This window comes from Haliotis cracherodii, unplaced genomic scaffold (genome assembly GCF_022045235.1).
Source record: "Haliotis cracherodii isolate W230 unplaced genomic scaffold, xgHalCrac1.p SCAF_1, whole genome shotgun sequence".
In the NCBI taxonomy this organism is placed as follows: domain Eukaryota; kingdom Metazoa; phylum Mollusca; class Gastropoda; order Lepetellida; family Haliotidae; genus Haliotis; species Haliotis cracherodii.
This window is the reverse complement of record NW_027266264.1, coordinates 14,103,032-14,130,984: the sequence shown is the minus strand read 5'-3', so window position 1 is coordinate 14,130,984 and position 27,953 is coordinate 14,103,032. Positions and strand designations below refer to the sequence as shown.

The 27,953-nt window shown below is 38.6% G+C and overlaps 1 protein-coding gene across 1 annotated transcript; it reads left to right on the top strand.

The window, feature by feature from the left end:
• Positions 1 to 182: 182 nt before the first annotated feature.
• On the top strand, positions 183 to 27,953 carry LOC139473351 (sorting nexin-17-like). The gene is made up of 15 exons (XM_071255884.1): positions 183 to 335; positions 1,883 to 1,957; positions 2,745 to 2,862; positions 5,103 to 5,167; positions 5,390 to 5,500; positions 6,539 to 6,629; positions 8,322 to 8,412; positions 9,041 to 9,110; positions 9,871 to 9,963; positions 11,326 to 11,526; positions 12,078 to 12,191; positions 12,731 to 12,808; positions 13,338 to 13,421; positions 19,319 to 19,372; positions 20,510 to 27,953. Exons 1-15 carry the CDS (start codon positions 276 to 278, stop codon positions 20,594 to 20,596), a joined length of 1,392 nt encoding a protein of 463 aa, XP_071111985.1. The 5' UTR covers positions 183 to 275; the 3' UTR covers positions 20,597 to 27,953.

Sequence of the window (27,953 nt, the reverse complement as noted above, 5' to 3'; positions counted from 1 at the left end):
GTAACTTCCTCTTTACGACATTCACTATAAACAAACAACACTATATATTACATTTTATCAGATTTGATAACACTTTAGTCATGTCTAGATATATGAGTTCTATTGCCATATCTATTTACCGATGAAAGTATGTTTATTTACAATCTAAGGTCACGTGATCGACAATTACAAAATGGCAGAAGGGGAGTGATCGCTTCCTCTCACAGAACGCACACAAATTTGTTTGTTGGTGTTGTGCTTTCACTTTAAATAGGGACATACTTTGAACCAAAAAGATGCATTTTTCAATACCGGACACGCAAGAATGCAAGGATGACAGTGGATCTTCCTATACAGTTAGTTTTGTATTATTGCTCACTCGCATATTGCCTTGGGCACAAGTTTTTACGAGTTGACAGCACACTACTAATGACATTTGACAGGAAAGGTTTTCAAGTGTTTGCGCACCCGCTCTTTCTATGAATGCTGCCGAATGACACGCCGAAGCTAAACTCATTTGATTCCAGCTGCATTCGTCACATTTGTGTTACTTCGTTAGCTGTGATATAAGATTAGATCATTGCAGCCAATAGAAATAAATCATTGCAGAAACGGCGATTTGTTTGCAAACTACATCATATTATTTGTATATCTACAGTGAATTATAATTTAACATATTTTGTGTTATCATAAGAGTTAATACAATGGGGCTTTTAAACTTTTTCAAAAACATTTTGCATACTGTAATTATTGTTATGCTGGAAAGCTGATTTCATGTGCCTTAGATCAACGCCTGTCACTGGTATGGGATCAGTTTAAAACAGCACCAAAATTGCGTTGGAAAACTTGTCACCATATGTATTTTTGGTACAGATACAGAAAGCAATACATTGGTTTTTTTTAAAGACATTATATGTAAAATAAATTCAACAGAGACAAAATTCTAGCTGGTGCCGTATTAAATAACCAGATGCCAATTAGCATCAGCTACCCAACAAACAACAATTGCCCTATAGCTGTGGGTATCCAGATCATTTATTGTCTGTCCTGGTGACTAAGTGGAGTGAGTGAGTGAGTTGGGTTTAACGCTGCTTTTAACAATATTCCAGTTTTATCACGGTAGGTCAGCTTAATGTGGGAAGAATGCCCGAAGTGATGCAGGTCCCAGATATTTACCACTTTGGTGAAACCCATGAGCTTGGGTATGGCGCTGACAAAACAAGAAACATTATCAGGATTCAACCCCAAATCATAGGTTTCTTGCTTGCCCAAGGGACGCAACTCTGCACAGCCCATTGCATCGCCTTAGACAACTGAGCCAGCCATGGCCCCAACCTTCTGCAATATACGCCAATATGTGCTGTACATTTACAGAGAACTTCTGCTTCACCAACTGGTTACAAATCATAAAAAAAACCTTAATGACTTATATATACCAGTCTCTTACTTAATCACTGTGATTAATGTATCACTTAATCACATACCTCCAAATATGTATGATTTCTTTCATCAAATGTGAATAAGGATTCATGATTGAAAACAAAAGCTGGTGGCAGTTTCATTGGGGCAATAATCTTGTTTTATACTGGATGTTATCATAAATATGGGCAAAATATATACAACTGGCATTTCCAGTAACCCTGCAATGCAACTGACCTTTCATTTCACTTGCAACTAAAATGTTTAATCAGACATGGTCAGACATGGTCAAGAATAATCATCAAAATGTTTTAAGATAGATGTTTAGATTTTCTTCTCATCCTGCTTACCTGCTTGCAAACCTGTTTCTGTTACCTGAAACACAGGTACTTTTAATTCCTTTAGTGGCATATGGTTATGAAGGCTACGACCAGCATGGCCACAATTTTAACACTTTTTTATTGAAATGCTTTTTCGTCCACAGTCCTACAACATGTATATCAATGGTGTGTTCCACTGTTCTGTAAGATTCCGACAACTACATCAGTTTCATGAACAGGTATGTACTTTTTATTTAAACTGGAAAATCATACCAAATACATTTTATGACAGTTGTATGACAGCTGGAATGGGCTCACCACTTGTGTTTTGGTCTGCTGATCTACTCAATGTGTAAGAAAAGCTTCTCAGTATTTCCTGCATGAAGCTGACTGAAGAGTATGGGTGGTCGAGTGTGGTGACTTGGCTGACTGCAAATCGTTGTGCCTTGATGAGCACTTATATGTGGCCCAGATTTTATTATTTACAGGTTGCCCATCTTCCCGAGGCAAGGGATTTAACTGACTGTAAAAGTCCCATTTCCACCCTTGCCAAACGAGCCTGGAATTTCAAGTTATGCCACTTCTATGTCCCTTCTATTGACAAATCAGATTCCATCTCTCATATCACTTGCATTTGCTTCAAATAAAATGGCGCTGCCCAGTGAAGACAATCTGTGCGATAATCAAGATCTATATTGTAATTAAACTGGTCTTACTTCGCAAAGTGCATCACATCACGTCAGCACCTTGATTACAAAACATGAACAGATTTGGAAAATATCTGTTGACGCTAAGTTGTCAAATCCTGCAATCAACCAAAATCTGCACAGCAGTTTACAAACCGAATGTCAATTTCGTTACACAATTTTTGTGGAACTATGCATAGACTTATTAGTCCAGCCAATTTAACAGAAATTAACTTGTACTGATCTGCTCCTGAGTAAAAGTGTAATACAATTATCTGTTTGGGGATTTAGAGAATTTTATTTTCCAGCTTTGTTTTATGTCAGCTGTCTTCTTTTCTAGTTGAAGAAAGAATTTGGTGCTTCGTCTCTTCCCCCATTCCCTCCAAAGAAGTTCCTCCCTCTGAGTCCCCCCCAAGTGGAGGAGAGGAGGAACATGCTGGAGCACTATGTTCAGCTGGGTGAGTTGTTCAGGATTGTTTCATCATCATGTTTGTGGGCATGGTACATGAGTAGACTATCTGTACAACATTAGTAACCATGGTAACTCACTGGTGTTCCAAGGGAGCACTGATCCTAGTATCATATGATCAATAGTTCCCAGCATTCCCACAGTGCCGATTATCATGTTTATGATCAGTCATATATAATTTAGTCATATGCCAGTTATGTCAAAAAGACAATTTATGAACATGTGCAACATAGTTCAATTTCAAATTAGTTTTTATATGTTATGATAACCTAGACACTGGACTAGTCCAGATTCCTTAGGGCATAACAGGCAAAATAGTGATGAAAAGTGTATCAATTGAACACTGAAAATGAGTGATGACGCCAGGTGTTTGCAAATAGAATAGCATCTGCCATTCACTATAACAACAACAATAATGATAATAATGATGATGATGATAATAATAATAGTCTGTTTATATGGCGCTGTACTCCATGCACAAGCATGCTCTATGCGCTTCAGTGTGCACTCAACAATCATTCTCAGCTCACTGGCGAGTATTTCAACCCAAGCTGCCTGTGAGGCGCTAGAAGGTTATCTCCTAATCCTACTGGGTACCCGTTCACTGCTGGATGAACAGAGGCCCATTTTGAAGGAAGTCACTTGCCCAAGGAGACACCACATGTGTTACATGTGCTCAGTGTGGGGCAGGACTGAAGCCCCAGAAACTCTGAGAAGTCACGCTGCTGAACACGGTCACCCATCCAACTTCTCTCCAAGACCAAAGTTGCTAACCTTCACATTGTGACTTGTGACCTGTGCGCTGTGCACATGACCATGTACCCCCCAATCCATGTTAAGGTCACAGCATGGGATCACATTGCACGTCATGTTGACTAGTCTGGCGCTCGGCATAAAAGGGCTAAAACAAGGACTGGTCAGCTCGGAGTCAGTATACTGTGTCTGAGTGGGGTATTCATGTTAAACTGCGGCATGGTATCTCTGTGGGCTAGCACTATAAATCGGCATCAGTCCGGACTAGTACAAGCAGCCACACACACACGTGCATGCACGTCGCTATAAAGTGCAATAATCTTGGACGCGACGTTAAACCCAATTTCACCTCACCTCACCTCATGTTGACTAGCAGTGTGTCATATTGAACATGTTCAGTAGATTCCTCTGAATAGCCGTCATTAAGTTACTTTACCAGGCCTTTGATGGAGAAAGACAGAAGCACTCTTGTTACTGAAGTCAGCACTACTCACTCTCTTAGACTTGCCTTTAGTCTCTGAAAATATATAATTTTGATACAAACAAACAACTATATTTAACTTGAAAAGGAGCCCAAGTGAGATGGGAGGTTCAGAGAAGTCTTCCTCCATATCTGACTTAAAGATGGATGGAAGATTACAGACTGTGTACAAGGCCCCATGCATATTTCACACACAATGGTTCAGGGCTAGGTCTTGCCAAACACAGAAGCAAATAAGAGAAAAGATTCCAGAACACTGGTGAAAATTTTGGTCCAGACGACCATGGCAATATGTTTGCTATGTGACCAGACCCCTGAAGTGAGTCGACCGCCTCTGTGGTCAAGTGGTAGAGCGTCTGCCCGGAGTGCGGAAGGGTCGGGGTTCGATCCCCGGCTGCGTCATACCAAAAAGACGTTAAAAGATGGTACTTGTTGTTTCCCTGTCTGGCGCTCGGCATTAAGCGGCTAAAGCAAGGACTGGTCGGCTCGGAGTCATTATACTGTGTCTGAGTGGATATTCATGTTAAACTGTGGCATGGTATCTCAGTGAGCTAGCACTATAAATCGGCATCAGTCCGGACTAGTAGAAGCAGCCACACAAACACACACACGTACATGCACGTCGCTATATAAGTGCAATAATCTTGGACGCGACGTTAAACCCCATTTCACCTCACCTCACCTGAAGTGAGTCAGTTTTCTTGCAGATGATAACAGACACTGAACTTGTAGAAAATCTAGACTTGCTTCATTTGGAGCTATAGCATTACCTTAAGGGCTGGGTAAGGTAAAATGATGAATAGGTTTCTTAATTAATTCCAGTCCACCTCTCCAAAACTTGTAACAATCAGAAAAGAATATTTTACAAATAGATGGCAACTCCGTAGCTTATCATTTATGCATACCAGTGAAAATACAAAATTAATTTTGACCTGTTAGAATATGTCCATGCTTTATGAACAGGACATGAAATACTTGATGACCTTCTGTTGCAGTGAGCCAAGATACAGAGATAGCAAACAGTGAACGCTTCAATGGATTTCTTCTCAGTGCACAACAGGTATGTGCCAAATAGAGTTAGAGTTGACCTTGTAACAGTTTTATTATCATTGTAATATGATACCTTTCACCATGAAAAGTTGTATCAACAGTTGATAAAAGATCCACTGAAGGTGTTTGATGGGTTTAGTTCTCAGAAGTTTCACTGCCCTTGTGCATGTTCTGATACTGGTATGTGTGAATCATGTCTCCCTTATGCAGTATGTGGGTTGTCATGTTGCAGGAGACTCAGAAAGAGGAGGCAGAGCGGGTCACGCTGGATGTGTTTCTGATGAATGGTCATAAGATTGTGGTCAACATCCTCTCAACTGACCAGACCGAGGATGTGCTGGAGGTAGGATTGTTGTTTGTTTGTTTGTTTGTTTGTTTGTTTGTTTGTTGTTTAACGGCACACTCAGCAATATTCCAGCTATATGACGACGGTCTGTAAATAATCAAGTCGGGACCAGACAATCCAGTGATTGACATCATGAGTATCGATCCACGGAATTGGAATACAATGACATGCATCAACCAAGTCAGTCAGCCTGTTAGTAGCCTCATACGACGAGCATAGTTGCCTTAGGCAATCAGGAGTTGCTGAAGACCTATTCTAACCTAAGACTACTAATACATTATGTGTGCACTTATATTGCGCTAGCCTCCATACCCTCAGTGCATGCTCAAAGCGTTAATGTTATTACCCCAGTCAATCAGTGTGCACTCGATTTTCATTCTCAGCTCCCTGAGGAGTACAAACCCAAGCTGCTTTGTCAGGTGCTAGAAAGTTAAGAGTCACATTGTCATCTCGTCCTACTTGGTACCAATTTTTATTGGTGGGTGAACAGAGGCATATTTCGAACAAAGTTACTTGCCTATGGACACCACATGTGCTTCATAGTGGGGCAGGACCGACATTACATTACTTAATCTGATAAATCTGTTCAAACATAGGTCTGTGACTCTCTGCCTTTCGTCTGTGTCATAGTTTTTAAATGTCACTGGAAAGTTTGATCTGTCATGTCCATGAGTTGTTTTGTAAAACTTGTACATCTCTGTGAAATTCATAGACCTATTTGGTCCATTATCTGTGCGTTGATACTTCCAGCAAACAGTGGTAAAGGTTCCAAGACGAAATGAACATTTGATTAGGAGATAAACCCATTAAACTATTGTGGTTTAAATTTTGAGTGTCAAACATAATTTGATACCTGTTAGTTTTATATGAATCATTAGAATGTTTGAAGTAACTTTGTATTAACCATAGATTGATTTAACTGTATCAGTTGTTCAATTAATCAGATGTTTGAGATACACTCAAATTTATGTGAGCTGCACAACCTCCAATTTCTATTTCTCAAATGATTCTGAAAGTTAAATTTATCTTTTTCAGAAAGTTGCATCACAAATTGAAATACCAGATCAATATGTGTACTATTTTGGTATATTTCTGGTGAGGAAAGAAGAAGGGGGAGACAATTCAAGTAAGTTTCCACAAACATGTCATGCAGAATGTAACACAGAACATTTGGTTGGTCAATGCTGAAGCTTAATCATTATAAGCCAGGGTTAGGCTGCCATAAATTAAAAAAAAACATGACTGAAAAGTTATGTTATACAGATTTATGTCCTGGAGGATGTGCTTGAGGTAGGACAAATTCACTAACATTATTACCCTGGTCAATGGATCAGTGTGCAGAGTTGCGTCCCTTGGGCACGCCAGAAACCAGAAACCTATGATTGTGGGTTCGAATGCCGGTTCATCCCAATGATGTTTCTAGGTTTGTCAGCACCATACCTGTACTTGTGGGTTTCACTGAAGTGGTAAACGTCTGAGACACGTCTTGATATAACTGGAATACTGTTAAAAGCGGCGTTAAACTCACTCACTCACTCACTATAAACCAAGCTGAATTGAAGTATTCTTTGTTCAGGATACAATTATCATGATTATAGGGATATATCCTTCATGAATTTAGTCTGTTAATGGAAGATCAGTGATTAAAAAAATAGTGCTTGTGATGTACATCATGTACATTATATGTCACAAAAAATGAGCTCAGACACTGAATTGTATCAATGTGTTATCTGTTTATCAGTGTTGGGTGTTTGGATTAAATAAACTTTATTTTACCTTATCCTGACTCATACTATTTGCTTATCTCATCTCATTCTGAAGAGGTAGTAGAACCTCCTGTGCTGTGTTCCCAAGGACGGAGAAAAACATTATACCCAACCAAACGCACCCCTCCGCTGTGGAGCCACACTGGAAGCATGTGACCAAGCCTGTATACTCGTCACTCTCTTATTTTCACGCCAACTGGGTGGTTGGACTAATTCTGTGCTCTCATAATGCAAGCCATCCTATCAAGATTAATATTTTTTATTAAAATATTTTGTTTAGATTACCTTCTTCAAAACTTTCTTCATCCTACTATAACTTTATTTTTCTACTTTGGCTTAAACTTTTTTCCCATGTTGAAGGATGCCTGCACAAATGTCCCTGCCTTCACACAGCCAACATCTTTATCCCTAGTGGGTTCTATGGAGACATACAAATCATGCAGACAAGTAGAAGTCAGGGTACCAATTCATAACCACTGACTGAAAGTACATGCACCACTGTTTAACTAAGTTATTCAGAACGTGAGTGATAACAATCGATAACGATCTGAATCACACGTAAGGTGGATCTCACAACTAACTGTGGGATTCAAGGAATTAGTATGAGTCAGGATAAGGTAAAATATGTATTTTTTAGGTAAAAATAGCATTTATGCTTATCCTGACTCATACACTATAGCACCCACCCAGCCATCCCTGCTTCTAGTATATATGTTTCAGCTGTAAGGAAAAGCCAAATGAGAGAGTAACAAGTATATAGGCTTCCGGTGCAGCTGCAGGGTGAGAGGTGTGTTCGGGTGTGATGTTTTTTCTGTGTTTGGGAACACAGCACAGAGTTTCCACTACCTTTTCAGAATGAAATAAGATAAGCAATAGTATGAGTCAGGATAAATATTAATAATATTTTCACACTAAAAATACGTGTTTCATTAATCTTATTCACCTTTATACATGTGTTGTGTTGTGTTGTGTTGTGTTGTGTTGTGGTGTGGTGTGGTGTGGTGTGGTGTGGTGTGGTGTGGTGCTTAGTATTATCACTTTGTATATTTCAGTTGTAAGAAAGTTCCAAGATTTTGAATCACCCTACATTTCCTTAAAGGCAGCTAATAAGGAAGGAGTCCATCGAATTGTCCTTAGAAAAAGGTGAATTTCCAATTTGTGGAGCAGTATAGAAGAATCATAATGTCACTCTTTTTAAATCAACGCTTGTTTTTCTTATGTGTGGTCAATTGCACTGTTGGGAGATTTATCTTTGTCATGTAGTGTAGAATGACAAATTGACTTCAACACGTGTTCAGTCAGTTTGTAAATTCAAATAAATGTTGTTACCCAGTCTTAGGCCACACCAATTCAGATTCATGTTTTACAAAATACTTGCTTGATATGCCAAGACAAAAGAAAAATTTGAACTTACAAAATTCTTTAATAAATCATGATAATAACCTTGTACACAAGCAAAATTATATTTATTTATTTTCATTGTTTAGAAAGTGTATTAAAAAAACCAACAGCATTGTATTTGTTGTAGTTCAAGATTTCTTTTTACAAAGTATCAGGTTGGCTTGTCCTAAAACAAGAAAATAATTTGATCTTGCCGTCATGGAATTTAAGAACAGTAAGATATCTGTAGATACAAGCCTGCTATATATATGGCCTATGGAGAAAAACTCCCTTGAAACTCTCACTCCAAGTCGTGGTAGGTTGTTGATGAGATCCAGGTGTTGTAACGCTGGACGAGCCCCGATGTCACCTGCTTGTTGGTGTGTTGCAGTTTCTGGGACTCCTCCTTTGATGACGACCTCATGGATAACAAGATCACCATGAACCTTCTGTACGTCCAGGTGAGCAGCAACTCTTCTCTTCTTTTTGTAGGCTCAGGCTGCATTCTTTACCAAACTTTTATAGGTGAGGTGAAATGGGGTTTAACGTCGTGTCCAAGATTATTGCACTTATATGGCGACGTGCATGCACGTGTATGCGGCTGCTTGTACTAGTCTGGACTGATGCCGGTTTATACTGCTAGCACCCTGAGATACCATGCCGCAGTTTAACATGAATACCCCACTCAGACACAGTATACTGACTCCGAGCCGACCAGTCCTTGTTTTAGCCCCTTAATGCCGAGCGCCAGACAGGGTAACAATAAGTACCATCTTTTAACGTCTTTTGGTATGACGCTGCTGGGGATCGAAGCCCGGACCTTCCGCTCTACGGGCGGACGCTCTACCATTAGACCACGGAGACGGTCCCCAAACTTTTATAAACAAGTTGTTATGATTTGGACAGTTTATTCATGTTAATGTTGGTATGTCATCATTTCTCACAGTTTTCATCACTTGTTTGCCTTTTCCATTATTTAATAAGCCAGGGTCAGGTTACACTAAGTGATCTTAGCTCTACGACTACCGTGAACCTATGTTAAAGTATGGGAGTTACGATCATCTTAGCATTAAGATCACTTTGTGGAACGAGGCCCAGATCACTAGACTGTGCTGACTGAAGCGTTATACAAAATTTACAAACACAAACATATCAGGTAGATTTGCGAGTTACAAGAATTGCTGTCTCTGCCGCCATCTCTACTGATTGCTTATGTTGCAGACTGTGAGTGACATTGAACGCCAGTGGATACTTGCCACCAAAGACCAGCTGAAGCATCTTGCCACGCTCAACCAGAAAGGGTCCAAGAAGGAGGTAGCTTGTTTTAAATGTTCACTGACTTCCATCAATGTCTACTGTGTATTACTGCACAATAAGTAGTGCTGTAATGATACGGCGGTACAGTATTGTATCCTGATACGAGGCCAATGATACAGTGCATCATTACGCAATACATGTGATTAGTGGCTGGCTAAAAAGATCGACAGCTGGAATTATCGTTGATGGGAAGAAATATTAATGATTAACGACATGAAAATTGTGTCATCCATAATATCTTACATAAACAAATGTTGTGATTTTTTTTTTAAAATTTACCAAAACAGGCTTGTTATTATCAATCATGTCAATTGCCAAAGACAGAAAGCAACTGTTTTTGTTATAACTTAAATGTCCATAGAGTAATCCATGCATTAATGTGTCACAATTCACCAGTGACATGAAGTGTGTTGATTTCTTTCGGATTTTTTTTGCATATTTTCTCAAAGTTACTTCTCCGATATTTATTGATAATTGATTGATATTTCATTAACGATTATCAATCTCTATCAATAGCCAGCCCTACATATGATACATTAAAGTTATTTTGGTTCAAAACATGTGTCTAATACCTTAAGTTGTTCAAACACCAGCTTACACAGATTCTCTAGTATTTCCCAGTTGGTAGTGTTCATCATGCCCTCAAGCCCATATGCTTCTTCCCTACAATATCCCAGCTTTAATCTCTGAAGTTTAAGAACAATGGATTCAGGGTTGGGATTCACTTGCAAAGAGAAAGACTATCAACTCATGAAATAAAAGTACTGTAGCGGATACGAAATGTATCTTGACCCAACCATATCATCACACTTCTGACAATAAGACTTGTGCAGTCTTCAATCAGGGTTACACAGCAGCGAGGGTAACTTACCTGGGGTGTAATGATACATGTTGTAATACTTGCTTGTGTCATGGGACTTGCCTCAAGTTACAACCCATGTCCTTGGTCTGTGGTGAATGTCATGATACACATCGGTACCAACACAATATTCCTCATTACAATATGACCCGTGAGGATCCTGGATAGAATAGGTCTTCAGCACCCCATACTTGCCGTAAAAGGCGACTATGCTTGTCACGAAAGGTGATCCGGGATCGGGTGGTCAGGCTTGCTGACTTGGTTGATACATGTCATTGATCCCAATTGTATGGATCGATGCTCATGATGTCAGTCACTGGATTGTCTGGTCCAGACTCGATTATTTACAGACCGCCGTTATATAGCTGGAATATTGCTGAGTGTGGCGTTAAACAACAAACAAACCCAAAAAACCCCATTACAATGCATTCTGTGAATCTTACCCCATGGAGCACTACATATCATGTCATGTATCTTTACGAGCTTGCACACTGTTACAGTACCTGCGCCTAGCGCGAACACTCAAGTACTACAACTACATTCAGTTCCGGCCATGCAATACCGACTACCCCAACCCTAACTCCCGCGTCCTCATAGCAGCAGGGAACAAGGAGCTCAACTTCCGTGTACAGGTGGACAATCAAATGAAAGAAGGCAGCTTTAAAATTACACGGATGAAGTGTTGGCGAATTACAACAACGGTAAGCTTGGACACTTGTCAAACATATTTGAGACCAGACTCATTTTATTTTTACTCAATATGCCACAGGGTAGGAGGCAAAATAAAGAAAGGAAATATTCTTAGGGTTGATATGAGCATGTTGAGGTCAATATTCTAAAAATTCTTTGAAATAAGAGTTGTAACAGTCATTAGAAACAAACAAAAAGCATTTAAGAAGCATATTTAACAGTTAGTGAAACAAAGAGAAAAATAGGTCTTGTCATGCTTATGACAGAATGGAGATACAGCAATATGTTATCCTTGTGAAAAGTTGTAAGAAGCGATCACAGTTTTATCTTGTTACTTTTATGTTGTATTTGAAGAGATATAAATATGAACTGTTTGACTGTTGTGAATATATGCTGCTCCACTTTTGATTGGGATATTTTTCTCGTTCCATGATACACAAAAATCATTCTTATAATGTGTATGTTTACCGGTAAATAGAATTACTATCTGATTATCCCTATCAAAATTTGAGTAGTATATGATACAGGTGCTTGATACCAATATGTCATGTTGGAATTCTAGTTTCCTGATGATCAGGAGGAAGGGACAAAGGACTCTAAGCCCAACTTGGAGTTGTCATTTGAATATTTGATGGCCAGAGATTCCTTGAAGTGGATTACGATCACAAGTGAACAGGTATGTAGATAATGTGAACCACGGGCGGATCCAGTGGGGGTCCAATAGGTCCAGATCCCTCATTTTGAAAACGAATTGTAGTATGCTGCAGGCAGTAAAATTATCTGAGAGAGGATATCTGAGAGAGGATCCCTCCCTTTTAGAAATGCTGGATCTGCCCTCGTGAACCCTTGTTTTGTTATTCGGTACCCTGTTGGTCTAGGATGCTTGCCTTTGGGTTAAAACTCCTTGCTATAATCCCACGGCAACCCCTAAGGCCTGTAAAAGATAGGGAAACACCCTAGAGCGACCCGGAATCCACAGCAGATCCTCTGCGGCCGCTGCAGGTATCTCTCGATTTCGGGGGCTTCGGCCGCCGTATCCTAGCCGTGGAGCAAATGTGACTGAGGCATAAGTATCCCATAGGTTTTTAAGCCTGATTTCCTGACCATCTATGACTGTTATAAGAGTCCTTGTGGATCTAATGAGATTTTTGGGTCAAGGATACATTTAGGCATGAAGGAGGATGTTGCTTGACCATGGGCATGGTATTGTTGCAGGCAATGTTGATGAGTATGAGTCTACAGGCAATGGTGGATGAGCTTATCATGAAGAAACAAGGACGAAAATTCAAGAAGGTTAGTTTGTTCCCATTGAAGATCCCTATCAATTTATGAAGAGAAAAATATTCTCAATTCATGTCAATGTCATCCTTATTGTGATAAGGTGCATGATATATCTTAGACACAAATGCTTGTTTAAACACTGATGTACCTAGTCTGCATCTTTAGCTGTTCGTCTAAAGCTTTAGTCTAGTAAAATTCAAATTGGTCCCATAAATTTATCAAATGAATGTCCAGTTGATAAAAATAATTTGTACTAAAAATGATACAAAGAGCAGTCTTCAGGCTAGTAGACTGAAATGTTTGTGGCACAGACTGTGTACCTTTGTAATCTTGACTCTGGGACTGCAAGTTCTGAAAAAAGCTGTTTAGGTCAGCAGGATACTTTGCTCATGCTGTCACTCATTGATATGCCTGGTCCACACTTGATTACATACAAGCCACCTTGAGCTGGAATATTGCTGACTGTGGTCCAAAACATGCATCCACTCAAAGCATTATGAGTACTATGTAAATGTTTAATTATTATGTTCCCCCTCTGCAGCCTTCAGACCGACTGAAGAACCCAGCTCGAGGTGTGGTGAGTGGGTTTGGTACCAACAGACAGTCTTCCTACGCAAATGGAGAGGTAAGGACCCAGCTTCATAACTGTTCTGTATGGACAAGTCAAGGCTATATGAATCATTCAAATAAGAGTCTTTGGACATGTTATGATGGCTAGAAATATGCCTGGTAGTAACTCATGTTTAATCAGAACTGGCATGAAGTATTGATATGGTTCAGTCACTGTAGGAACGCTACACAGGTGTAGAAAAGCCATTCTTCTTTTTGACAGGGAATTTCAATCATGTTTCAGGTTTACCAAGAAATGCTTCATGTTAAATTCAAATAAATAAAAGAGGATATATTATGTTAAGATGGGCAACATTCCAAATGCTAATTTTCATTCTGATATATCTTCAGGTGGCCCTAAATTTCTGTTACAGGCGCCTGTTTACTTCTATGCTATTAGACATGAAGCAGTGATTGAAATTGTCAACTTGCTATCATTTGTTACCATTGTTTGGGGTGGTCGGGTAGCCTAGTGGTTAAAGCGTTCGATCGTCACGCTGAAGACCCGGGTTCGATTCCCAACATGGGTATAATGTGCGAAGCCTGTTTCTGGTTTCCTTCGCCGCGATATTGCTGGAATATTGCAAAAAGCAGCACAAAACCATTCTCACTCACTGCCATTGTGTATCAATCCAAACTAGATGTCAAGTTTGCATTGTTTAATATTGACCTATCCTACAGAACATTGTAGAATTGAATGACAAAAATACCATGCATATGTGTGGTGATATAGTGTTCCCTCGTTATTGCGCCCTTCAATATAGCGCTAACTCGGTTACCTGTACCTGTTTGTGAGTTGCTTGTTGCCTGCTTATGTATTCATGCATGTTTCCCTTCAAGCTGCCTCAGGATATTATGGAGGAAAACCAAGTAATGAACGTGTTATATAGATCATCTTTGTTTTCCCGCTTTGTGTATAGCCAGTGTAGTGTACTCCTTGTTTATCATGATGATGAAGCGCATTTCTGTTCAGTGTGTCTAACTTTGTTTAAAGATTTTCTTAAGACCTCTCAGTATAGGGTGGCAGACTGATATATTGCAGCAATGTTAATTTGGAGTTAACTCCCTTTGGTCTATGGTCGAGCCTTTTCCCCCCATTAGACTATCACTATATCTTGTCATTGTATTTGTCGTGTTAATAGTTTGTCATGCATTGTGAGTTGTTGTAGTGTAATTTGAATTTTTGGTTTCATAAAATGTGTTCAATATTATTAATGTATTGACTGTTGGATAGCAATTATCTAGGTACATTTTGTAATTTCTAAAATTTTAAAACACATTATTTGTTTTTTATCTGTTTTGTCAAATTGGGCTTAAACTAAACTAAGACCACACTTTTTTTTATTTTCGTTTCACAGGCCTGCCACCCCAAAAAGCAGTCAAACCACAAAATAAATTAAAAGAATAATATTTGTTTTCATAATGTCTCCTGCTAGTAATATAGGCCCTCTTATACAAATAAAAATATGTATATAAATTCCATGTCTCTATCAGTGATTCAAGAAGCCAGCAGCAATTTTAACTCCACAGCAGAATGACTTTCATATAAATAAATAATTGGCATAGCTATTTTTATTCCTTTTTATTTCGACCAACCTTGGTGGAAAAGGTGGAATAAAATGGTAAAACATAAAAATTAAGAAGTGTGACCTAATGGTAATATTTGTACCTGGAATAAAACTATACAAACATTCAATATTTCAACACAACATTTTTTCACAATATTTCACACATATCTTTTATATTATGCTAACTGATAAAGTTATAGGTTTGTGGATTAGGTAATTCTGTAATTGTCCCTTGTCTATGAAGCAAGGGGAAATTAACATCAGTGGAAGGTATTTCTTGTTGAAACTTTGCATGGAGCTGGGTTATGCAATTCCATGCTGACTGTTGAGATTTAGGATGGAGTAGAATACACTGGTTTTCAATGGATGCAATATTTTTTGTTTGTGTCGGCATAATATCAAGTACATTATTTGCACTCTGCTAGCAGTTGCCATGGTAACCTCATCAACACCAATTGATGTTCTGAGGGAGGTGAAGGAACAAACCTCAAGAAAACATCTTCTTGACTAAGATGTGCGTAATAAGTTACACTTTGATGCAAGATTAACTTGACAAGGAACGAGTCAAGAAGTAGTGTAATATGTACATATTGTGATTGTTGCCATTTGAAGTGTGTTTTTAATCTATTTCAATTATGAGGCAAGAGATATCATGTATGTATGTCATTAGGGTGCATGGTTTCATCACTGTGTTTTTCATTCATATTCAAAGCTAATATTCCATGGGGATATGGTTGTAGAATTGGCCTCATTAAAGGCAACTAAATGAACCTGTTCTTCAAGCTCAGTCGATTGCGTGTCATCATACCCTGATGTTTGTTTGTTGTTTAATGTCGCACTCAGCAATTTTCAAGCTCTACGACGGCGTTCTGTAAATAATCAAGTCTGGACCAGACAATCCAGTGATTGATATCATGAGCATCAATCTACGCAATTGGGATACGATGACGTGCATCAACCAAGTCAGCGAGCCTGACCGCCCATCCTGTTAGTTGCCTCTCATAACAAGCATAGTCGCCTTTTATGGCAAGCATGGGTTGCTGAAGACCTATTCTAAGCCAGATATTCATGGTATTATACCCTGATGGGGGCAGGACATTGCTCATGCTATCAACCACTGGTTTGTCTGATTCAAACACAAATATTTACATGACGCCATGTTTCGTTTTATAAAGTGTTGTGTGTGGATAGCTTCAAATGTATTTCTTTGCTTGGAATGTCAGTCAAACTGGTAAAATGAATATGCATGATTAGGCATCTCGACTGACATTCCTGGTGTGGTCACTGATCAGCTATATTCCCGACTGTAGTCACTTCTTTTACTCACTTGTTTCCTGTGTGTAATTGTGTGATATACAGTGATAGTCACAGTTTCTAAGTCTTAACAGTTACAATCAGATTTTGAACATTTGTTATGGATGAATGTTTTGTGTCTTAATCTCTGACTTTTTAAGGTGGCTGACTCAGGTGCTTAATTGATTAGGATCATAGGCCACCCTGGCCCAGATTGAAGGGTTATGTCCTGAGGTCGCCATGACCCAGATAGAAGAGTTGTGTCCTGGGGTCGCCATGACCCAGATAAAAGAGTTGTGTCCTGGGGTCACCATGACCCAGATTGAAGAGTTGAGTCCTGGGGTTGCCATGACCCAGATAGAAGAGTTGTGTCCTGGGGCCACCATGACCCAGATGGGAGATTTGTGTCCTGGGGTCGCCATGACCCAGATGGGAAATTTGTGTACTGGGGTCGCCATGACCCAGATGGAAGAGTTGTGTCTTGGGGTCGCCATGACCCAGATAGAAGAGTTGTGTCCTGGGGTCGCCATGACCCAGATGGAAGACTTGTGTCCTGGGGTTGCCATGACCCAGATGGAAGAGTTGTGTCCTGGGGTCGCCATGACCCAGATGGAAGAGTTGTGTCCTGGGGTCGCCATGACCCAGATGGAAGAGTTGTGTCCTGGGGTCGCCATGACCTAGAGGAGGTAGTTGAAATATCCTGGTATCCTGGTATCCCGGACGTAGGTGGAAGTAATGTCCTGGAGTGGTTTGACCCGTATGAGAAGGGATGTACTGTCCTGTGGTCATTGTCACCCAGGCTGTCCCCGTAGGTATTTCCCTGGGGTTGTGTATATAAACCAGGCCTTAGGGGTAGGTGGGGGGAATTGCTGACCAAACAAAGACAAAGGAGGAGGATGCAATCATGTGACATGGTTTATAGGTACTGTGATGTCCCTAACTAAGCATGTGCAGAAGCATAAATAATGGGTATATACAAAAGTAGGAATGAGGAAATAGAAAATGGCATAAGCATAGTTGTTGGTGCACAAACTAAAATCCAAATTCTCCTTGAGAATTATTCTTATTTCTCAAGCGCATGCACCACAGCATGCATTCCAGCACGTTCAACAGCACAGTGACATGGTATGGGAAGGTCTATACACATGACACAGTATGCATGCTGCATGATTGGTTTTGTCAGTAGATGGGGTTCCTTGGTTATTAACCTTCTAAACAATATCAAATACCTATTGAATGTATGATAGAATATATTGACTAGAAGGATATACATAGAAAATATTTGCACAATATCAAAATGCCTATTGAATGTACGATAGAATATATTTACCAGAAGGATATACATAGAATATATTTGCACAAATGCCTATTGAATGCATGACCATGAATATATTTACCACAGTGTATATATATTATATCAAAATTCGCAGCTGGCAAAAAAAATGCTTGAAGTCATTGGCAGCTGTTCATTGCTAATTATTTCTCCATTATTCAGTGAAATGTGATATCACCATGATGATCGTTGAGTGACATCCACTATTTAATGTTGGAATTTGTTTGTACAACATGCTCCAAGGACATGTACCAAGTATCCTCTTTATACAGCAATCTATAAATAAACTAACACATGCTAAATGCATACAAATTTCATTTGTAAGTAATGATATTAACAGTGTTGTAAACCTCAAACAAGTTCACATTTCTCTGACTTCCAGTGACCACAACCAGTTCGATTTGATACTGACCAGTTGATTACAGTAGATGAAGCTCACTTTGAATGTCAGTCATCTTCCCGAGGCAAGAGAGTTAACTGACTATAAAAAAATTCAGTTTCCAACCTTGCCGAACTAGGCTGGTATTATGGAGTTAGATTTTGGCTGGACTAACAAGTCTATGCATAGTCCAATCAAAATCGTGCACCGAAATCGAAATCTGATTCGTAAAGTGTCATGCAGATTTCGGTCGATTGCGGGATTTGCACAGCATGTACACCGCCACCTCGTTGTCACCAGTTATTTTCCAAATTATTTCAAGTTTTTAATCAAGGTGGTCACGTGTTTTGATGCACTTCACGATGTAAGACCCGTTTTATTACAATATTGATCTTGATTATCGATCAGATCGTCTTGACTGGGCGCCGCCATTTTGTTTGAAACAAATGCAAGTGATACGAGAGGTGGAATTTGATTGGTCCATAGGAGAGGCAGAGAAGGGACATTACTCGTAATAGCCACTGGTGGCGCTACTATCGAGTTCAGGAATTCCAGCCCAGTTCAGCTTTTAAAGTCAGTTAACTCACTTGCATCGGGAAGATGAATGTCAGTTGACTTGAGCCTTGTTTCCTTATTTGAATTTCATTTTCAGTGTACTTCAGTATACATTTACATATATAATATTTGTGTAACTATGTGACTTTTGGTCCGTGGTTGTGTGAAAACTTATATTTTAACGTTGCAACAGTTTGGATAACTTCTTTGAGAGGCATTTAGTAGTTGGAGTACTAGATAAGGATAAGATATATGGATGAACAACTTCTAATTAGGAGCAGTGTTTTGGTGTAGGTTTTAACACCGTTATCAAGCAAGCCTAATTGTTATAAAGAAGTTGTTCATCCATATATCTTATCCTTACAAACAGTTTGAATATTGACTGTCATGTCATAACTAGAAGGCTGAGTTTGCATTAATTCATTGATGTGATGTTAAATCTGAATGACAATTGTTTATTGACGTTGGTCAGTCTTGGATGATGCAAAATATTTCATGTTAGGTTTTTTTACTACCTTCCGTTATGTCAGTTTGACTGAAATAAGGTTGCTATGTGTTCTAGTGTCAGATATTCAGTAGTATACAACCGTTATATAATGATGGGAAAACATTTCTTCATCTCACCATGTTACAGTGTCCCAGCACACATAAGGAACCAGTGTACAAACCGACAGGTTGGACCATTGGTTATAGCTTTATAAAGAGGGAGTTACCACCCTTGGGGATTAAAGAACCACCCATTTGATGCATTTATTTTGGTTTTATATGTGCCTGGTCTGTTTCAGAATGAAGAACAGAGTGCAATAAACAAAGCAATGGGGTCCATGAAGAAGATATCAGTAAGTCTAGCCATTCAGGGCTTATACACTTCATACAATAGGGGGGGTTGCGATCAGTAAGTCTAGCCATTCAGGGCTTATACACTTCATACAATATGGGGGATCAGTAAGTCTAGCCATTCAGGGCTTATACACTTCATACAATAGGGGGGGGGGGGGCGGGCAGTCGGGTAGCCTAGCCGTCAAAGCGTTCGCTCATCACACCAAAAACCCGTGTTCCATTCCCATCATGGGTACAATATGTGAAGCCCATGTCTTGTGTCCCCCGCCGTGATATTGCTGGAATATCGCTAAAAGCGGCGTAAAATCAAAATCATACAATTTGGACAGCCTCTGTGATCTAGTGGAAAGAGTGGCTGCCTGGGGTGAGGTGAGGTGAAATAGGGTTTAATGTCGCATTTAAATGCCATTTCACCTCACCTCGTAAAATTTCTTAAGGTCTGCTTGGGAACTGCCATACGCACTGATCAGTAACAAGTGCAGTTAAAGAGCATAAAACCTCCACCATCAAATCCGACAGCAAATCAGCCATCTCGGACCATATAAGCAACTGTCCCAATCACATCATCAACTGGGACAACGTCCAAATCCTCGCCAACAACCTCCATGATTTCACCAAAAGAAAACTAACAGAAGCAGTCCACATTCGCAGCCACAAGCCATCAATCAACAGAGATCAAGGCTATTTCATCCCACCCGCCTACTATGAACTCATCAAACAATAATCACTCATCCTGTTTATTGGCTTCATGACCCTATTGGCTTCCAGCTATGTGTTTTCAGTCCATCGTGTTGTGACAGCACCATCCCTTTGTTGTCACACCTACCTATGTTATCCGACTCACGTATACTATTGTTGTTACTGTTAATCCTCTACTGTTAATCCCCCCCCTACTATATATATTCTGCACTATGTCCCCCATTCCGTCTTGCTTGACAACGGTATAAGGATCTATACCGAAACGTCACTTTTCACAGTATTAAAGAAGTTGTTATCCATAAAAAATTGTGTCTATCTTGTCTTCCGTCAACTTCGAAATAATGCCTATCAAACAAAATTATGGATCAGTCAGTTAGTTTGGAGAGACTCATTGAAAATGCAATGCAAAATTGGAGATGGTCTTATTTTCTTTCCAGGATAAACTATCGAAGAGTTCTTCCAAGGCTGACAATGGCCTAACAGAAAACACAGCATTCGAAGGGATAGGCGATGATGACTTGTGATCACAACCAGTGAAGAAACAGACTATTCCAGCCATACTCAGTGGGACCTCCCTTCAGTCACACGCTATAGGGCAGATGAGGTTGATCACACTGATCAGGAAGCTACTCACTCAAGTTAGGCTTACAGGGAAGTTGTATGTCTTGCTTTGGAAGCTGCCAAATGTTGAAATAGCGACCTTGCCAATGATAAGGAGTGTCACAATACATTAATCAGTACACCATGATACTATATGGCACATGATAAGAGACAATGACAACATTTACATCTAGGATATCAGAGACTTTACTAGCTGTTACCCTCATTCAGTTTTTGAAACATTAAGCAGTGAAATCTGAATGATAATAAATTTATGTTAAAAGCTGCGAATTAAAAAAATTATAAATAATTCGTGTTTGAATTCAGTTAAAGGACAAAGTCTTTGATCTTGATTTACTTATTCTTCAGATTTCTCAATCCAATTGCATCCAATTTTGCAGTTTGTACAAATGTTGTGTTGTATCGATACAATGATGAATTGTGACTCCCCTTTCAATAATGTATAAATGTAGAGAGCAATGAATTGTAAATATGGCAACACAGCCAGACAGTGAAGGTGATGAAATGTTTTCAAGTATGCTCGCGATGCATCTGTGTCCCTTGCAAGTCTCAAGTCTTAACACAGATTCAGGATACATCCGTGGATGCTATTGTAGTACCATTGTTGAGATGGAGGACTCTTTGGTCCTGTAGGCACTTTGGAAGGTGCGACTAATTCATTTTGATTAATATTTGTATGTTTTGAATGGCATAACATGGTGCTATATTACCGGGTCCCCAAACACAGTTATCATGAAAGGAAGGTTGAAATATAGACATGTAAATTACATTCTCTGTTTCATCTACATTTTAGAGATTAGTACAGCCACACAAGGAATGTGGCACATACCACATTTGATAAAATATGAATCCTATATAGTTAATCAAGGTCCTTTGCAAGTTCTTTCACCAGGTGTCATTTTCATAACCAGCGGCCTATTGTACAACTTTTTATCTGGATACTGTTGCAATTTTTAATATTACCTATATCATATATTCTATAACGTGAAATCCACATACCTGGAGATTATGTAAGAGATTATTGTAATCAGTTAAATAAGTGTTACAAGTAATTATATTACCTATATCATATATTCTAAAACGTGAAATCCACATACCTGGAGATTATGTAAGAGTTTATTGTAATCAGTTAAATAAGTGAATTTTAACTGAATAATTTCCATAGTACTCCATTTATCCTGTGGTATATTATACCCTGGACATTTTCGAGTTCTCACTTGTCCTTTGAGAAGCACACTGTCAAACCTCATCTCGCAGTTGGACTTGATGTCAATTGTCCTTACTCAGTGAAAGATGATATACAATGTACCTGTGTTCTGTCGGACTTACTTTCCAGGTTTAGAGGTTCTCATTTGGTTATCTGTTGTTACTATGGTTACCTGTTTGTTTACTCACGTTTCATTAACTACATCTTCTACAGTTTGCCTGATGAACATACAGGAGTTTTGTGAGTCCTACATCTGCTGTCATGTGAAGCTAATGACGTGTATATGTGATTTTTGTTTCAGTCTGGTTATGTGGGAATAGTCATATAAGTATCAATTGCTCTCTTTGGAATGAATACTTTCAAGATATCATGGTGTTTCAATAATGGAATCTACGCTATTGCCTCGTGCTACCTATGATTACTATAGAAATATCCGACTGTAGATGATTGAGGTTTGACTGTTTGATGCATCAGCATGTAATATAACCATGATCACCATAACTGGCAACTGACAAAGATCACAATCGATTTTCATTGTCATATACCAGGATTTACTGCTGTGAATTTGGCAAGAAATATTGTGCAACCCCTGAATCCTACCGCTTTGGTTAATTCAAGCCTGTATTTGGTTCATTGGAAAAGAAGCGTTTCTATAGTCATTTTACCATGGGACATATTTACTAGTCACTTATACAAAGTTCTGCACTTGGAAGAGAAACCAGTTTTCAAAAACTGTCAAAGATAGACTTCACAGGTTTTGCTATAATGTTAAGTCTGCATTCATCTACCAAGAAAAGAATGGCTTAATAAGGGGTCATCCATTTGATGTCCTGAGAGGGGACTGGGTTTTTTCGGGAAAGAAATATTCCTGGAAAAGAATAATTTTGCCTTAGGTTTTTCCACAAATAAGAAATTGTAGGCTGGACATTCCTCAAAGAAAAATGTGAAAAAAGTGAACTTGTGACTTGAAGCAGTAACAGAATTCTGTCTCTTACAAAAAAAACAGCCTGCTTTTGATCAAAACTTATTACATACAAATCATCATGCTATTTTGAAATGAAGACTTGACATTTTTTTAATTCTTGTCATTGCATAGTAAGTTTAATTTCAGTGATTGTAAGCTTTGGCTATGTGTACAACTGGAGTCAGAGTGCTCATACACAAGAATCTTGCGGAATATTTTCTAACGTGCACAGGCCAAATTTTTACATGCAGCCAAAAATTATTCTTTTGCAAATTTTGGACGTTTGTATATTTCCACCATGTGTAAATATTCGACATATACTGTGACGCCCCAGTGCTTGAGTTCAACATACAATAATAATATGCCAAATATATTGGATCACTGTTAGAGGCTGATTGTATATAGTTTGTCCATCCTGTTGCCAACATGTACATTGAAATCTATGCTACAGACATGGGTATTGTCTTTCCTGCCTGTATTTAGCTAATGGATTTGTATGGAAACATTTGGCATAGTTTTATCTGAATTTATGAAAGCAATAATATTGCTGAAATAGTTTTTTTGTTTTTAGCCCTCATTTGAGAGGGTTTGTCAAATCCAATAATGAATGTACACTGTAAAGTAACTTGGCATATTGGCAATTATTGCCTTGTATTTGTTTAAATATCTTGAAGACCTAACTGTAACCAAATGCAAATATTTTTGTTGGGTTTCACTTAAATAATTTAAAATGTAACTATTTGCTGTCACTACATATCCTATTGAAATGTAATGATGACAAGTATGATAAAGAAGCAGTTCAGATGATTGATTTAATTATTTAAAACACATAAAGGATTATTTGTTTGAAACATGATAAAAAAGGACTGATCAGCTTCTAGTTTTCTTCATGTTTATGATTTTCAGTAAACATGAAATCGTTGTGCAATGCCACAGCACTAAGTCTAAGCTATTACTTGTATAATACTTTTGCTGTATAAACTTTATATATACTTGACACTAAATAGCTGTAATTGTTAAAAATGTGACTTTCTGTGTGTGATATGTTTACATATTTAATCTGTACAATATTTACACAGACTATTTTGATATGACCAATGACTAGTCATGATGTTGTGTATTGTTGCGAGTGTTATTGTCAGTGCTGTTGAGATGAGAGTGTTTTGTGATGTTCATTGTGTTACAATGAATTGTTGCCTCCTGTTTCAGCATATAACAAGGCATTAAGACAGGTAATCAAAATATATAAAGCACTGAGTTCACCATCTTCCCAAGGCAAGGGAGTTAACTGGCTATAAAAGTTCAGTTTCTGCCTCATTCCTCACCACTCAACCCTTTCTGTAACCTGCAAGAAGACTTGTCCCCCTGTTGATGAATGCTATGTGCGAAAATACGACAAACCAATCAAAATAAGCTTATGACCTCAAGTTCTTCGGTTAAAGAATCCCTCAGGAATAATTTTTTTTATTTTGCGTATGTCTTGCATCTAAAACTGTACCCAAGATACAGTTAAATGTACCTGAAATGTATATAATGTCAGGGGAAATATACGTGACTCATTACGCAATGAGTTGACAAGTCTTTTGCGCTTAGACGGAACCCGGTCTTTAAAATGGCCACAAGAGGCATGAGTCGCTATTCGGCTTGTCCCTGAATAACACAAGTTGGTCACAAATGTTCCCTCCCTTGCCGAACAAGGCTTGATCATAGTGCCACCAGTGACTATTTATGAGTTATGTCCCTTCTATGTCCCTCCTTTTGACCAATCAGATTCCATGTCTCATATCACTTGCAGTTCCAAGTGGTGGAACCCGGTCAAGTCGATCTGATCGATAATCAAGACCGTTTTTGTCTTACCTCGCGAAGTACATCAAATGACTTGAGCACCTTGATTAAAACATGAAAAGATTTGGAAAACATCTGTCAATGCCCAGTTGGCGGTACACATGCTTTGCAAATGCTGCAGTCGACCGAAATCTGCACGATGAAATCCATGTTGTTTATGAACCGGATGTCAAGTTTGTTACACAATTTAGATTGGACTATGCACAGACTCATTAGTCCAGGCAAAATGTAACTCCAGAATTGCAGCCTAATTCGGCAAGGATGGAAACTGGACTTTTATAGTCAGTTAATGCCCTTGCCTCAGGAAGATGTGAATTCACTTTCACTATGATCACCTTAGCATAGACCTTCCATTCCACATCAGTAATATGCCGGTTGTATTTGTATAAGTGTATAGATTTGTATTCTCTCTTTCATCCCTATAACATGTATTAAGCAAATACATAATTAATTTGTTGTGGTATGCATTACTTCAGAATGGAGACAAGGAAACTTGATCAAAAGCAGTGGAATTCAAGTTCCATAGTTAATGGAAACAATCACGTGTTTACAAATAATTCTTGACTTTTCTATTTTGTGATTTTGTATCTTCCATCATGGCTGTGGTTGCCTTGACAACATGAAACAACAAATGCTGTAACACATTGCAATTCTCCACACAATTCTTCCATAATCAGCTTAATTGTCTGTTCTTTCATGTATCATATGTTGACCTCATTAAATGAAACAGTTAGTCATAGTCATGCACTTTAGCATTATAAATTTTTAGACTTACTCCTAGTTTGAAAAGACTTGTACTGGTAGTTATCCATTCACATAATGGTCTTAAATCCATACCTGACCCTGCCCAGGACCATTCCTTAACTCCACAACTTTCTTAACAGTCTGCTGAAGTTCGACTTCAACAAATTGTCAGATAATGTAAGGGAATCTACATTGTTGGATTGTAGAGACACTCATCATTCTATCATAATACTATTTCAGTGGTTAAATTGTCTTACCTGTCCAAGTTGTGGGTTATCATGGAGTCTCAGCTTACAAAGAGAAGACGTATTCCTATCATCATCATACCCCACAGGGATCCATTGAACAACATCAATACCGTTGGGCAAAAGTGTCACTTGAGGGATTTTGTTATTGATGCATTTGTCCTATTACACATACTGATGTTACATAGATGATTGCCATGCATCTCTTTGTACTGGACTGGACTAAACTGGACTGTACTGTAAAGCAATACTGAATACTGAATATTGATGCAAACAAAATGGCTGCACCCGGTCAAGACAATTTGATTGATAATCAAGATTTTTTTTATCTTACCTCTGGAAGTACATTAAGATACTTGAGCACCTTGATTGAAAACATCTAAACATTTGGAAAACACCTGTCCCCATTTGAGGTATTTATGCTCTGCAAATCCTGCAATTGATGCGGCAGTCGCCATGTTATTTATGAACCAAATGTTGATTTCGTTCAGCAATTTGGATTGGACTGTGTATAGACTTGTTAGTCCAGCCAAAATATAACTCCGTAATTCCAGCCTTGTTCGGCAAGGGTGGAAACTGGACTTTTACAGTCAGTTAACTCACTTGCCTCAGGAAGATGTTTTTCTGTAGTAACTGTATTCTAGGTTATCATCTCTATAGTTATCTGTACCTCCCTTACTTGATATGTGTGAAATATGTTGACATGCCCACCGAGGGTTGTGAGACTCATATGGTCTGGTCAGTGTATGTATTATAGAGACTTCTAAGAGATGAATATCCCACTGATACTCATTGGACGGATTCGAAATGAGACAAAATCAAACAGGAACTCTTCTTCAGCTCAGCTTCATCACTTCTCCTCTCATCGGTCTTGTTTCAGCAGCTTCCCTCAGAAACTAGTTATCATCATCACACGTGTCATGAGACGAGGCTATGCATTGAAATTTAATTTATTTGGCACAACGAATGTTTGACCGTACTGTTTGTGCTTGTGAAGAACAAACAAATTGATACATTGTTTGAACTACACTGTCTGTTATCAGCTCGTAGGATGATATAAATGTGTGTCCAGTTTAGATTAATACTCCACTCCAAATGAATGGCAGAGCTTTACTTCACCTTACTTTCCTAATATAATTCAGTTATCCATATATATGATGCAATCTGTTTTGAATTTTGGGAGTTACTATTGTTGATATATAAGCCACTTATGTAAATAGAATATATCCCATTTTATTTGTTGTTAACACTGATCATTCTGTCAATAAAACTTTCTTGAGCTTCTAACAGAAAGCATACCGCTTTGTAGGATCGTAAGATTACTATTGGTTTAAAAGGTTAATGTAATATATTTTGTAAGAGAACAATTTTGGTTAAGTAAAGAAACAACTGGTCTGTTTTGTGAGAAGGGGACAAGAGTTTTATCTATTTTAGTCCGTGAAAGCTAGATGTGTTGTGTCAAATGTGCTATGATGTTTTGGGGAAGGTTGTGCATCTCTGATTTATAACAATGGAGTAACCCCATGGTAAAAGTGTTCACATGTCAAATAGTTGGACTGCATTTGCCGACTTTTAACCCATTGTCAGTGCACTCTGCTGTGATATTGCAGAATGCTGCTACAAGGTGAACAACCTTAAGGCAGCCATGGAGCAATGCCAAAAGACTAGAAGACCTAAAGTAACATATGACCTTACATATTAGAATGGAATTCCCTATTTGCACATAACACCCATTGCTGATTATTTGTGAACATCTTGCCAAAGAATTTAGAAACCCTTCCCCGTTTTAGGATTAATCAGATTTTGATATGAGTGGTCGGTGGCTATGTTTCACACATTCACTGACAGCATTGATAGAATAGTACCTAACACAGAGTGACTTATTTGTGTGTGCTAGTCGAACAAAAAAGTTGTTACTGTTTTGTTGGCCCTGATGTTTTAGATATTTAGGCAAGATGCTGTTCTTTAACATTTTATGAGTGTTGAAGTGATCATTCTGTTTTTGTCTGTATAAGCTTAAATAGACTTTAGATTATTTGTATATACTTCCAAGCCCTTAATGATATTATGCAATTAGGGCAGGGCTGCGCACTGTTAAACAGTACACTGTATTTGCATGTTACAGCAATTAATACACACCATGAACAAAATATTTTGCGTCATTGTGATGTTGCAATGGACTACGCAAAAGGAAAAATAAATTACATATTTTGAATGTGATTTTCCTGTTCTCTTTTGATGAGGTAGAAGTGATA

Excerpts from the sequence above, each read along its gene's own strand:
- LOC139473351 (XM_071255884.1), top strand. The coding sequence starts at position 276 with ATGCATTTTTCAATACCGGACACGCAAGAATGCAAGGATGACAGTGGA. Across the intron at positions 12,192-12,730 it reads TTACGATCACAAGTGAACAG|GCAATGTTGATGAGTATGAG; the intron begins GTATGTAGATAA and ends GTATTGTTGCAG. Across the intron at positions 19,373-20,509 it reads GGTCCATGAAGAAGATATCA|GATAAACTATCGAAGAGTTC; the intron begins GTAAGTCTAGCC and ends TTTTCTTTCCAG.